The following is a 13,717-nucleotide window of genomic DNA, read 5'->3' as shown; positions in this document are numbered from 1 at the left end:
ATATATTTATATATAAAATATATTTGTTGAGTGCGGTATGTGCGGCCCACAGTTGTGGCACCGGTGTTATGTAAGCGGCTGGCACGCGGTCATTCAGCGACGTGTATCGAGTGGGTGCGCGCGCATCGGTGACGTCAGCACGCCACGTGCTCGGCCACGTGCTGCCGCCCCCACCACTCATTCACAACGATCTCGAACACATGTCAAACTCCCATACACACACACAGACACACACACACAGACGCTCTCCAACTCCAGCCACAAATACATTATTTATACATACATATGACCGAGTTAATTTCTTACGCGATCTACATATAATATGTACAATTGACGTATTAAAATCTATCGAAATACGAAAAATTCAAATATAAAATTCAAATACGAAAGAAAAAAATTAACGCCGTGTCGATAAAAATTTCAGTCACCGATACCAAGTTTCAGTTCGATAGTACTAACAGTGTTCAAAAAAAATCCCCAAAATACACAGACACACACACACACATTTTTCTAGATCATGAAAACGCGATCAGTAATCGAATCCGAGTCAAAATCTCCAGTTCGAATTTTCGCATGATCACAAAACATCATCTATTGTTACTACGTACATAGATTTTCAGGATCGACTCGTAAAATCCTCAACATGAGGCCAAACCCCCACCTAATGAATATACAAATTGTAGACCGAAAGACTTTTTTGTCGGAGAATGCGATGGTTGTTCGGTTATGTATAGTGAGTACTAGGGATTGCAATACCGGTAAATCGCTAAAATATCGCCATCTGTTAATTTTAAAATTTACCGGTATTTTCACGCGCATTTATTACATTAAAAATCGATGCAAATGGCGTATTGTGTGTATTAATTAGGTTGTCTAGAATTTGTTTATTTTCAGTGTTAAATGTGATAATTTTAAATTGATAAATTCACTGGCAACACAGACCAACCGAATCGTAATCAATACGATCAGGCGGTTGTTTCAATTATGATAAAAACTTTCAAATGGTCTAAACTTAAATAGATAAATATGATTGGTTAAAAATAAAACTTATTTAGTGTTACGAATTTACTTTAATGCATTTATATGACATTATTCACCTCAGATTTATTTTTAAATTTTTACTAAATTTTTACCGTTTAGGAAGTACCTTTTAACTTAAGGAAAACTTTTACCGGTGGTAGGAAAAATCATTCACCGTTTACCGGTTTAAGAAATTTGACGGTAAATTGAAATCCCTAGTAAGTACTTAAACACAGGGGGTGGGGGTGGGGGGGGAGCCGGGGTAAACTATCGGGACATCCAACTGACCGATATTGGTATTTTATATTATTCTACATAAAAATACATGTATTTATTCACTGCTAAATATTTATTATTTTTCGATCCACGTATTCTTTGTGTAGATGTGAAATCGTACCTGTTATATCATACTTTCTTATTCAATTATTTAAAAAAATAAATAGCACATACATATATTATATGTAGGTGTTTTTCTAATAGTTCGCATATTAAAAATATTATATTATACATATATCACTAAGATCTTTTTTTTTCTTTTAGTTTCCCATATGCCCCGAAATTTTTCCCATGGTCCGAGATTCCTCTCGGCGGTCCTGCTTACACATAAATGTAAGAAAAGTAGTTAAATAATATACAAGCACATGTACAAGTTCTATATTTTTGCAAACATCAGAGTAACATTTAAAAACATTCATATGTTAGCTTACTGCTTTATTTGCTATAGTAAAGACCAATATTGGAAATACATCTTTTAGTGAATTATTTTGAAATCATTAGAAAATGCGGCGTAGTTTGCACGTATTACGTCTGTATGTCGAAATGTACGTGAGCATACTCCTTAAGGTGGCGGCTAACTTGTAACAACGCTCGCGAGCATTCTGTCAAAAAATACTGAGTTTGAAGAAATTTTAAATCGACGAATGCTTACAACAATCAAAACTTAATACTTTTTGACGGTTCGGTGAATATTCCGCACAAAGCGATCTCGCACACGTCAATAACATCTCGATTACGGAACATCCGACACCCGAAAATACCATTCACCGAGAGCTACACACGCGAACTATCATACAAAAGAGAACTCAAGTGCCAGATATTCTGTATTCGCGATTTTCGTAACAATTTGTTTTACTCCTTTTGCCAATATGCTCGCGAGCGTTGTTACAAGCCTTTGTGTACATTCGCTGTTAAATTAATTGGGATGAAACTTAAATAGTCCCTAGATGGGTAGTGAGATACTTTTAACAACCATTGGGTATTTGAAACGGAAAACGGACTTTTTCGCGCACGAAAATCGCGAATAAGGAATATCTAGTACTCGAATTCTCCTTATCGTGGGTGACTCTCGGTGCGTGACATTTTTGAGTACCAGATCTTCCATGTTTGAGATTTTCGAAGTGTGGGGGTTCGTCAAGTGCAAAATTGTCGCCGAACCATTTGAAACTACTCTTCCCATTCTCTGGACAAATATTTGATCATAAAATTGAAGCAAGAAAATAAATATACATTCAAAATTAAAATCTAATATCAAAAAACCAAATTTATAAAAAGAATACAACGCAATATGGAGCATTTAAAAAGCAAATTCTTGCTAGAAAAAAATGTAAATAATTTTGCTCGCAGGATTATATTTAATAAGTTTGCGCGAATGAATTTGGAATAAATCAATTGAGAGTCGATTCTTATTGAAATTGTGCACCTGAATTCATGTCGCAGGATTGCGCAAGGTCTGTCGAGTTTGAAAGGTCATGGAGGGTGGGAAAATAGGGCGTGAGGGAAGGGGAGTTGGGGGGATGGTGGATCGTGTCGGCAAACAGGCGAGGGAGACTACGACTCGGTGGTATAAACGTGAGATTAACGCGAAAAATATTGAACCGTGAGCTTTCGCCACTGTTGCGCTATTGAAATGATTCACAATGCATTATTAATTAAAATTCCAATGAAACCACATTTAAATTCAATTTCATCACATTGTTGCGACACGGTGGAATAAATGCCGTCGTTTACATTTCAGTAATCAAAGTTCGATTGCAAAGCCAAAAATGTTATACAGAATTGTTTTTTTAAATGCCTTTAAATATGCGTAGTAATTGCGTAGGTGCTCATTTCAAATATGATATTACACCGCCGAGTTGTTTTACCACACAATACGTATTTAGCGTATATTTTAGAATTGAATATTTTTGGAAAAGTACTCTCCTTTTGCATTTTTCAAATAAAATAAAGAAAATGAGGCGGGGAAAAAAGATCTGATAAAATCGACAAATTTTAAGTAAGACATTCAACCTGTATTTTAACTAAACGTATTTGTTGTCTATCCATCCAATTTAGGTCCCTTAGCAGGCAGTGGAAACTAACGACAAACATTTAGAGCAGTCCATGACTAGTCACCGGAGCCTGAGGGGGCCGTGTATTGTTCAAAGGTTGTAAATGCATTGTTAAAGGTTTGCCGAACAATGGATAGCACTGTGACTATCCTACCTCTATCCATGACCAATGTCTATTCTAAAACTTGGTAATCTTGATCACCATCTACACCTCTACCGAATGATTTGAAATTTGATTAATCATCATGTACCACTATATTAGGACGAGATTTGTTTTGTCATTTAACGAAATAGAAGCCTACTTATTAAATTAGCCAGTTGTAGATACTCTAGGTTCTAGTTTGAAAGTTAAGCGCCTGCACCGATTTTAATAGGTGCATATAAATACAATTATTACTATTTTTTTTTGATTTGCTCTGAACTTTATGCATTGTGTTCACCAAAATTAAATTAAGGAAAGATGATACATGTAAGTAAAGAAAGACTGCTTTGTTTTGGGACGTTACTCGAAGCGTACGCGGTTAGCGTAATACGCATTATGAGAATAGTAAATATATGTATATGTATGTATGTAAGTAGCCCGCCAAATATACAAATTAGTCGATTTTCCGAAATAAACTAAAGATTCTCAAATTCGAATTCGAGAATAGACCGTCAAAATGTATAAATAGCTCGAGAGGACAGTACGTTGAACTCGTAAAAGCGCAGAAACAAAAACAGATAGTAAAAATAGCGAACGCTTGTGCAAAAGAGCACGGCGACCGAGATCAGGAACTATCAAGTTCCGGAGAAAGAAACGAAACTATAAAATTGCACCGAAAATAAATACTTTCTACGTTCAGTATAACATATGCATATAAAATACATTTTTTTTAAATTACTTTCCCATGATATTTCGTGAAATTTGCGTCAATCGCAAAAGCCTCCAATGAGATTTTTTCAATAACCTTCGCAGAAACCCATCAAATGCACAATCGACTTTTATATAAGAAATTGTATTTGCTACACAACATAATAAGCATTTGTGGATTATACTGATGTATAAGGCGTGAGTAACGGATAGCTGTACAGATAAATGTCGACATAAATATTTTCCATCGCTGTAGATAAATCATACATATGTACATGCATATAATGCACGAGGCAGAAATGCCTTTCCGTAGTAACCAAACGTATAATTCTTGACATATTTTACGCCATACGTAACGCGACAAGTTATTTATTAAACAACGTTTATCTAGATAACAATTCTTCACTTCGAGTAGAACTGATGAATAAAGCGAACTCGGATTTCCTATAAGTAGACATACACACATGTAAAGTGTATAATACTCACGTGAGATTTTATATGAGATATGAGCAAATAACACAGCGCTAGACCTCAATTTTTTTTCCATTGATATACAAAAAGTCAAGGCTCTATCTACCTCGTTTGAGATTTCAATTCTAAATGAATACACACTGCACTTCCTAAAATCGAGAAGGCCACACGTGCGATTTCGGATTAGGTCGAGGACTGTCCAAAGGCCATTCCGAAATGTGAATTTGTAGTACATTTTAATGTGTAGTTTCAAGTCATCGATTGGATCTGATCACAAAACTTTGGTTTGAACTGGAACGGAACGATGAAAATGGGTCATAAATCTAATATTCTCGATCGATTCAGTCGTAGACAGCTTGCAAAATCTGCAATAACTATCAATAATATGTGCATTAAGATATATTAACATACATATATGCTTACCAACATCCTCAAACGGGTCTCTTTCGAATTAATGCTCCGTAATGAAACAGTAAAGGAGTTATTCAAATCGAAGTAAATGTATAAAAGAAACCGAAGCCCATTGGGGATGAAAGTTAATGAAACTTCTGGATAATCGAAAAACTCACAATTGACAGGGAATGACGTGTACATACATTCAGTATGAATAATTTTTATTTGTCTACATTTACATAAATATGTATATAGTAACATGAAGATCAATATTAAATTATACTTTAATATTGATCATACAATAGTGGAGCACATATTGGCTGACTTTTTCCTGATTTTTTCATATCCTTAGGCTCTGAACTTTTATATTCTGACATTAAAGAATCATTAAACTTCATAATTTTTTCATTTTTTATATATCCGAGATCGTTGACGTTCAAACACCACATTTATTCGACAAAAAACGTCCCAAGACACTGCTTTTTAAAGCATTGATTATATCTAATTTGTCTTTTAATGATAATACAGCACGTTTTCTTTTCCATATTGGTGATATTAAAAATAAATGTTCAAGTCGCGATCAAATTTTCAAGAAACAAACGTACTTTGAGTATTGAATTTCGAAAACAACTGACTCATTTCTCCGTCTTATTTTCGAAATTTTATGTTCATAAAATCATAAAATTTGTGTTTGTTTTTAACCATTCGGACAATCGAAGTTCTACTGTAGATCAAAGTTGACCTCTGATCTTAACTTTTAATATTTAGCCAGCCGATATCTTTGGGGTGGGAACGATAAGACATGCAACATTCGTAGTGTCACAAATCATTGAAGTTGAATGTTAAATTCATAAATGATATAGACATGTGTTTAACATTATATAGGTTGCCACTGAATTGTCGAATAGATGTATGTACATAGTACGTATTTTTATATCTATAGTTGCTGATGTGGTGGGTGGATTGGGAGCTGGTAGAGGCCGCGTGCTGGGGCTTGATCGCATGGCTCTCGGCATACTTGTTGTTGCGGTTCCAAGCCGACTGGAGCCATTTTCGAAAGTGTTGAGCACATGACGCCGTAGAATATTAAACCGAAAGCCTTGCCGTTTTGGGTGATAAGGTGAAAACAGACTGTGGTTGTCGCATGCATACCTATGAGGTGGGGATGAGGTGAACGACAACCCATCACACTTTCAATCACCACTGTATTACACGTTCGTTATTCAAACACTGCTGCGCATCTCAAATGGTCCCACTCACCTATTGTGTAGTTTTAACGGCGGTGATAGCTCAGTCGTTATGGCGTCTGCTCTCTGATGCAAGGTCCGGGTTCAACTTCTGATACGATATGTATATGGTTTCGAGTGTTTCTTAGAATATTTTGATGATGCGGATCAATAGTTTCCTTCCAAATTTTGCCATTTTTATTTGACATCTAATTATTAACTTAAATGAGCAACAGAACAATTGTCGGTGAGGCATTCTTCCCAAGACTACACATTGTACATATTGGAAAATCATAGCAGTGCATTTGATGCGCAACTTCATTGCTCAGGGGGTGATGTCATAGGTGACGATGAGTTAGGGATAACATTATTTATTGGTTAGTGCAGCTAAACGACACTCACTACATGCCTTTTACTATGTATAGATCGAATCTTGGAAAATTTCATCCCATTTCTAAATGCCACCAACTATTCTGGTAAACACGGTTTGTATAAACAATATGTATAAATAAATAAGAGCCGAAGTTTAATGCCAGATTCAGATGGAAAAAATAATTTTTGAACAAATATGACAAGCCCATAAGATGCGGACAATGGTGCTCCAATTTACTACCCCGATAGTTCTCGTCCATCTTCCTCGTTGCCAATTCGGTCAGTCCCTTCTCAAACCCACAAGTCACGAGCCCGATATTATTCAGCACATTAGCATGCCATGACCATTAATGCTACCCACCAAGTCGCCATTCCTTCCTGCATTCCCATATGTACATACCAGAAGACTAAGAAGTAAACCTTTATAATTTACAAAATTATATCTCGAATGGAATGGGTTATGAAATATTCATGCTACCAACTAAATGATCTCAAACAAATCCCTACAAGTAGACAGCAACACAGTCGAGTACCTTTACTAAGCACTTTAATACACGACAGACATTTAAAGCGGTTTTCATGGTGAATGAATGGAGCAAGCTAGAATCGAATATAATTTATCAGAAAAAAATCTTGAAGTTAGGAGCAAATAGCTCGAAGGTTGTCAAAAATTGAGCGACAGGTCAAGGCAAGCCTTCAGTTATCATTCAAAGTCGTCAATAGATTCGCAATAAAGATTTAATAATTATGAACAGTATGGACGAGCAAATTAGGTTAGCGTTAACACAATCTCATTACAGAGGCATCTAAACAACTACATATTATATTCCCCTCCGTAAGAGAAGCGCGAAATAGAGAGGTGATAAGCGACCATTAGATTTGGCACACTGGGCAAAACGTTTCGCTTGCCACTCCCCACCAATTTGTTTCAAAATGAATTTTATACACAAAGCATGTATATAATCAATAAAAAAAGCTTTAACTGACATCGTGACAATTTTAAATGAGATTGCGGCTAGTGCGCGTTAGTCATTCCATCATTTGGTATGTGACTTGTTTTTTTAAATTTAAAATGCAGGAGGGAGCGAAAGGATCGTTGTTTTCGGAGTGACAAATTTGAGGCGTGGCTATCTTCAATTAAATATTTATTATCGTACATTTTGATAAAAATAATACCAAACATACCAGTTAAGGCAGAAAAACAACATTGAGTAAATAAATAATAAATACCATATGGAATAGTAATAAGTCTATAATAAGTTTATTTCAGACAAAAATTTGGCTTGAATCATCTGATGTTTATCTTATGAATGATGTTACAGTAGTATCACCACAATGTTTCGGGACTGCGTTGTTCTGCTCTAATCTTGGCCCCATTTGAATGATGAACGTGAACGCATTTACAAATGGAAGTGAAGGGGAAAACATGTATTGAATTTTAAAACTCAAGCAGGAGTTACAAATGCATCGAGAGTCTCTTACAGGGTAAAGAAAGGCCAGGGCTAATCTATTCTTTTCTCTTTTCGGATAATTATATACATATTTTTTCTATATTGTAAACATTACAATATAAAAAAAGTAATTCTTCTTCGCTTACTATTAGCGATCATTTCCACGTTGTGTACTGATGTGACAATGACGTTCTTGCAACTGATTAGATATTAAAATTAAATAAAACCCTACTCGATCAAACGAAGTCGTCATGAGCTTTCACATAAATATGTAGTGACATATAAAAAACATAGATAAAGTAAAAAGACGCAGATTGACAGTCCCTTGAACGTAGTATGTTTACGTTAATGACGGAAATCTATTATGTCGCAAGTATTTCAGCATAAATGATCATAGATTTCACGAATCTTTTATATAAGTTACAGTCGAAGTGTATTTTCAGTTGTAATATATTCCAACTGGCGTTTTACGTCATTCATATTCGAATACAATTAGTAAATTCTACTTTAACTAGTAAAATCTCTACAAGCGCAAATACACTTTCAACAGTGTGCGCCAGTTGTAATATAAAAGAGTTTTGACAGCTCTGATGTTTTTCAGAATGCTCACGAAGAATTCAATAATGCGTTCGAATAAAGATAATGACTCAAAGCCCGGACCCAGAGCGTGCCGCGTATTGTTCAAATGTTGTAAATGCATTGTTAAAGGTTTGCCGAACCTTTTTTACAAAGGATTTACAACAATGGAACAATGAGCGGCCCCTTGGCTATCCTACCTCTAGTAATGAGTAGTCACCGGAGCCTGAGGGGGCCGTGTATTGTTCAAAGGTTGTAAATGCATTGTTAAAGGTTTGCCGAACAATGGATAGCACTGTGACTATCCTACCTCTAGTAATGAGTACCGAATTACGATAACTCTAAGAATGTGGTAAAACAAAAAAATGTGACTTTCCAACTTAATTTACTAGTCGAGTGACGTTTTCACGAAAACCTAACCTCTCCATCTTACTTGGTACCAACTTATAGTTAAACTATTTTTACTTTATATTTTGACCAGTTAGAATATAGTTCGGCATATGAATCAAGTTAGACGGAATATATTCCAACTGGTAGATACACGTCAACATGTAACATACAATGTATGTACATAGAATGACAATTATAATATTTGGTAAGCAACAACATACTGTCGTCTACTATCATCAATTATTACAAGTTTGCTATGTGGTTTGGATGCATCAAGTGCTGTAGTAGAATAACATTTATTTAATGGAAAAAGTCGTCATAACGAACTCGAGAATTAAATGATTGCAGATCACGAGGCAAATCGGAATCATATGTTGACCGACGACGCCCAAAGTCACCGCGATCATATTACGCGTGCATGTGTTGTAGTGTAGGTGAAACGAACGGTCGCGCGCCTCCGTTAATCACAAGATTCGACTATGACGAGACAACAATGTCATGTGCGCATGCGTTGGTGCATGTGTTTGTGCGCACATGTGAAATCGAGACCGCGTTGCATGTGTTTGGGGGAGGGGGAGGGGAGAGAAGGCGTCTGATCGGTGTCCGGGCAGGGTAGGGGGTGAGGAGAGGTTGAGGGGCGTCAGCACGTGACGTGCGGGGGCCGGGGGGAGCGGCTCACCTTGCAGCGGGCGCCGCGTGCTCGACCCCCCCCCCCTCCCCCCTCCCCCGCCCTCGGCCAGTGGCGACGCGCACGCGCACGCGCCCGTCGACATGACCTCACATCACCGGCAACCGGAGCAGCCCGGACCGGACCGGACCGGACACGCGACACTTCTCAAAGCGGGGTGCGCAACAACAACAAACAAATGCCATGCCTATCCGCTGTCGCCTACTACTATGCGTATGTGCATGTGTCAATGCCGAATTCAAAAACAACAACAACAAAAAATACAGACAAAAAGTAGTAAATGTGGCGTGAGGTCGCGCTGCGCTGTTCGCGTCGAATTGTCTGCTCTGAAAAAGTATCCATCCGGCCCGATGACTGACACTATTTGTGTGCCTACACGCGTCGTGTGCATCGCCTTTGTTTTGTTTCTAAAATGGGTCAATATGCATGAAAAAAAAAAGCATTGCATGGCGTTGTTGTGCAACGCTAGGGTCTTTCTTTACACGCAGTCAGGGCTCCAAATTGAAAATGTTATGACCGAAACAAAAAAAAAACAAAATCTAATATATAATTTCGAAAGACACTTTGCATGTAACTATGTAAGGTTTGGGTGGGAGCATCGGAAGCAAATCAAAACAAAAAAAAGTTTCTATGACGTTGACATCGATATTGTTGAATATTATTTTTTTCGATTCAAATAAATTTAATAAAAAAACAAATGAATGCTTACTATTAAATTAGCGGGGTCTACGTGACGAGACAGAATGTTAAATTACAGAAAACACAAATATCGGAAGGCAAAGATCGAAAGTCGAAAGATCAAAAAAAAATGGTGCATGGTAAACGGTACATAATCACTTAATTTGCGCGAGCAGGATACAACAGAAACAAGAGGAACATGCTTTTCCTCCCGTATTCTGCGCGCGCACATTAATACGGGAGGAAAAGCCTGTTCCTCTTGTTCCTGATGTATCCTGCTCGCGCAAATTAAGTGAGTATGTACCGTTTACCATGCACCATTTTTTTGTGATCTTTCGACTTAAGATCTTTCGGTTTTAGATATTTGCCTTCCGCTATTTTCGTTTTCTGTAATTTAACATTCTGTCTCGTCACGGAGACCGTAAATTAGCCACGTTTAAACAATTAAAATCTGACGGAACGGGTGGTGGAAAGTCAAACATATAAGGTTATTGACAAGATGTCCAAATTTTTTGCATTTCCATCGTTGACCAAACCGCGCAAAATGGCAAAGTTTCAAAACGATCGGTCGGATATAAAGCTCAATCGTTTGCAAAGTGAAATATAGAAACATAGTCTTAAAAAATATTTTGTTTAGTACGATTCGCCATAGGCGAAAAATCTTTCTTGTACAAAACGCTTTGCATTTTCTTACGAACCGGGGTTATAATTTCGCGTGTTTCGCGAATTGAATCCGTTTCGGTCTATTCGCCGACAGATTAAATGAAATATAAAAGAGGTTTGTAATAAAAAAGGCACTTAATCAGAGGCTGCTCGTGAGAATCCATAGTGGAGGGTTGCATAAATGAATCGGGCTGTATTAGTTTGTTGACCATACCGGTGAAAAAATTCATATGTACTATACTGAGAAGGCTGCAATCCCTTTAGCCCTTACAGATGATAAAAATAGCATGCATATGTACTAGACTGGGAGGCTGCAGCCCCGAAACCCATATGGAGGAACCGCCACTGGCACTCAAACTAAGTGTCAACTGTCAGAGTCAAAAAATTTCGTTAAAGGTAGGTTTATCACAAGACTAATTCTTAGAATTCTCAGTGAAACTACTACAGCGGTAGCCATCACATCAATGGATCTGAGTATCTGACAAATCAGCTGTTGTATATGGCCTTCGTATATCCAGAAGTGCAACCTTAGATTTGTCGCCCACAATCATTTTTACAAGGATGTCGCATGAAAATTTGGGATTTTTTTTATCAATTGAAAATTATCGAAATAATGAAAGATGTGGCCCGAATATGCTCCTTCCTAGGCCCTAGCCCTCAAAATGCCACATAATCATAACATAACCAATCAGTTTTAGTGAGTGAGAAGGATAAATTCGAAAAATAAATTACACCAGTCGTATCTTGTAAACTTATACACATAGGTACTGTACTGCTACATACATACATATTCATAAAAGTTTGTTCCAAATAAACAATCACCACAAACAAAAACGTATTACTGTGATTCTGATTGTGAGATTGCTTCATGAAAACGTATTGTGTAAACATGTCAGCGTATAGTTGTACCTATGGTATTTACCAATTGATGATTACGGTTTGAACATATTGAACGATAAATGTAATTTAAATTGAAATGAAGCAGGCTAAGTAGATGTTGCAATTTAAATATTTCCAATAATTTATTTAGACATAACCATAACCGTCCAGAGATAAATTATATCCAGTAAGAGAAAAAATAAAACAACAAAAAACAGATGTGTTGCCTATTTACAAATGCGAGTTTCGTACGTCATCGGCGAAGATCCCAAATTAAAAATATCACATTATACATAAATACAACGCCCGAGTGAGAGTTACGCAACGGTTAGCCTTTGCACGTGCAAATTGAATAATCCAATAGTGGAAAAGTGAACAAAGATAGAAGTGAAGCTAAAAATAAATGCACGCGCGCGTAGCGGAGAAAGAGAGATACCCTGAAATAAATAAATAGTAAAGTCAAGGTTGACGACACGCGCTAAATGCTACCAGAGCACAACGCCACAGGCGAAACCCGTCACAATCAAACTACAACTACTACTACACTACTACTTCTACTGCTATTATTGTAGTAAACGACTTTCGTTGCTTTTACTCCGCGTTGGGCCAAGTGATTTAGGTGAGTGTCAAAAATATCAAGTTTTGAATTTGGGTATTGATACCAGTGGCGTGAGGTGACTACATACAAGGGGACTCGGTATAACGTCACCTAGTCCCCTTGTATCCTGCTCGCGCACACGTAAGTAAGTCTGTACGACAAAAACAGGGAGAATGCACGCCAGTAATTGATACCCAAATTTGTGTCCGGACACGAACCTAATACCATAATATAACAGTATTTTTTTTTTGTTTTCTAAAACCTACAATGTACATTATATTGGACAAACTAGGAAAACTACTTCTTTGAATTTCATACTGACATGGCTTTCTTGCAACCTACAAGAATGTGTCACGTGGTGGTATAAATGTCATCGTCGCCTCTTTTCAACTCGAAAAGCGGTTATTGATAATTGTTGTGCAAGGCATGATCTTCAGTAACTTTTAGGAGTTGACAAAACCCAATTCATCCAAAAAATAGATCTAACAATTGTGCTTTACATTGAAACTTACCCATGTAGTTTTTCATCCATTTTTTCTTTGGAGGCGGCATTGATTTGAATTCTGGAGTGTGGGTTTGCACCTCGGAGGTATCGCTCCTTTTGAGAGATTCAGGTCTAGCGGATTCGGGAGGACTGTCAGGGGACGTGGTCTTCCCGTTAGCGTTGATTTCACGATGACCATACTTGACTGACGAGTTCCAGCACGGCGTGGGCAAAAAGTACTCCTTGGATGATGCGGTGTTATCCGCGTTCAACAGGTGGGGCTCCCGTCTGGGTGCATTTTGGATGACGTTGCTGTACGAGAGTCCGTCGACCGATTGTGCAGACAGTCGAAGCTGTTCCCTAGCGGTGGATTCCTCTCCAGGGGATCTGTCTTTGCGTTTGTCGGAAGACGGGAAGAGGGCTCCCGGTTTGAGATTCTGCTCGGCCCTCGCGTGGATGTTAATCTGGCTGGATTCCATTAGGACACCCATTCTATTTAAACGGCTAATTGGGGTATCGAAATCGAGACACCTACATAAACACTAGCGAGCAATGAGATCGCTCAGTCACTATCACAAACTTGGATGTTCACTGTACATGTTCGTTTTATAAGCGCGACATGATTTAGCTACGGAATAAAACAGAAAACAA

General features: G+C 37.6%; 2 protein-coding genes across 7 annotated transcripts in view; one reads left to right on the top strand and one right to left on the bottom strand.

Moving 5' to 3' along the window:
- LOC143920231 (uncharacterized) overlaps window positions 1-13,717 on the top strand; it is a 433,558-nt gene that overhangs the window by 38,767 nt on the left and 381,074 nt on the right. The gene's annotated exons all lie outside the window — the stretch shown is intronic.
- Window positions 1-13,717, bottom strand: part of LOC143920209 (uncharacterized) — a 39,481-nt gene that overhangs the window by 9,694 nt on the left and 16,070 nt on the right. For 4 of the 6 annotated variants that reach the window (XM_077442967.1, XM_077442964.1, XM_077442965.1 and 1 more), the window contains one exon: window positions 13,095-13,694. The exons of the other annotated variants lie outside the window; for them this stretch is intronic. In XM_077442967.1, the coding sequence (XP_077299093.1) occupies window positions 13,095-13,557 (463 nt within the window). In that variant the 5' untranslated portion in view covers window positions 13,558-13,694. The remainder of the gene's footprint in view (window positions 1-13,094; window positions 13,695-13,717) is intronic. 6 annotated transcript variants of the gene reach the window in all.

The sequence above is a fragment of the Arctopsyche grandis genome, chromosome 12, assembly GCF_051622035.1.
Source record: "Arctopsyche grandis isolate Sample6627 chromosome 12, ASM5162203v2, whole genome shotgun sequence".
Lineage (NCBI taxonomy): Eukaryota > Metazoa > Arthropoda > Insecta > Trichoptera > Hydropsychidae > Arctopsyche > Arctopsyche grandis.
The sequence above is the reverse complement of the archived record's forward strand: the minus strand, read 5'-3'. Positions and strand labels throughout refer to the sequence as shown.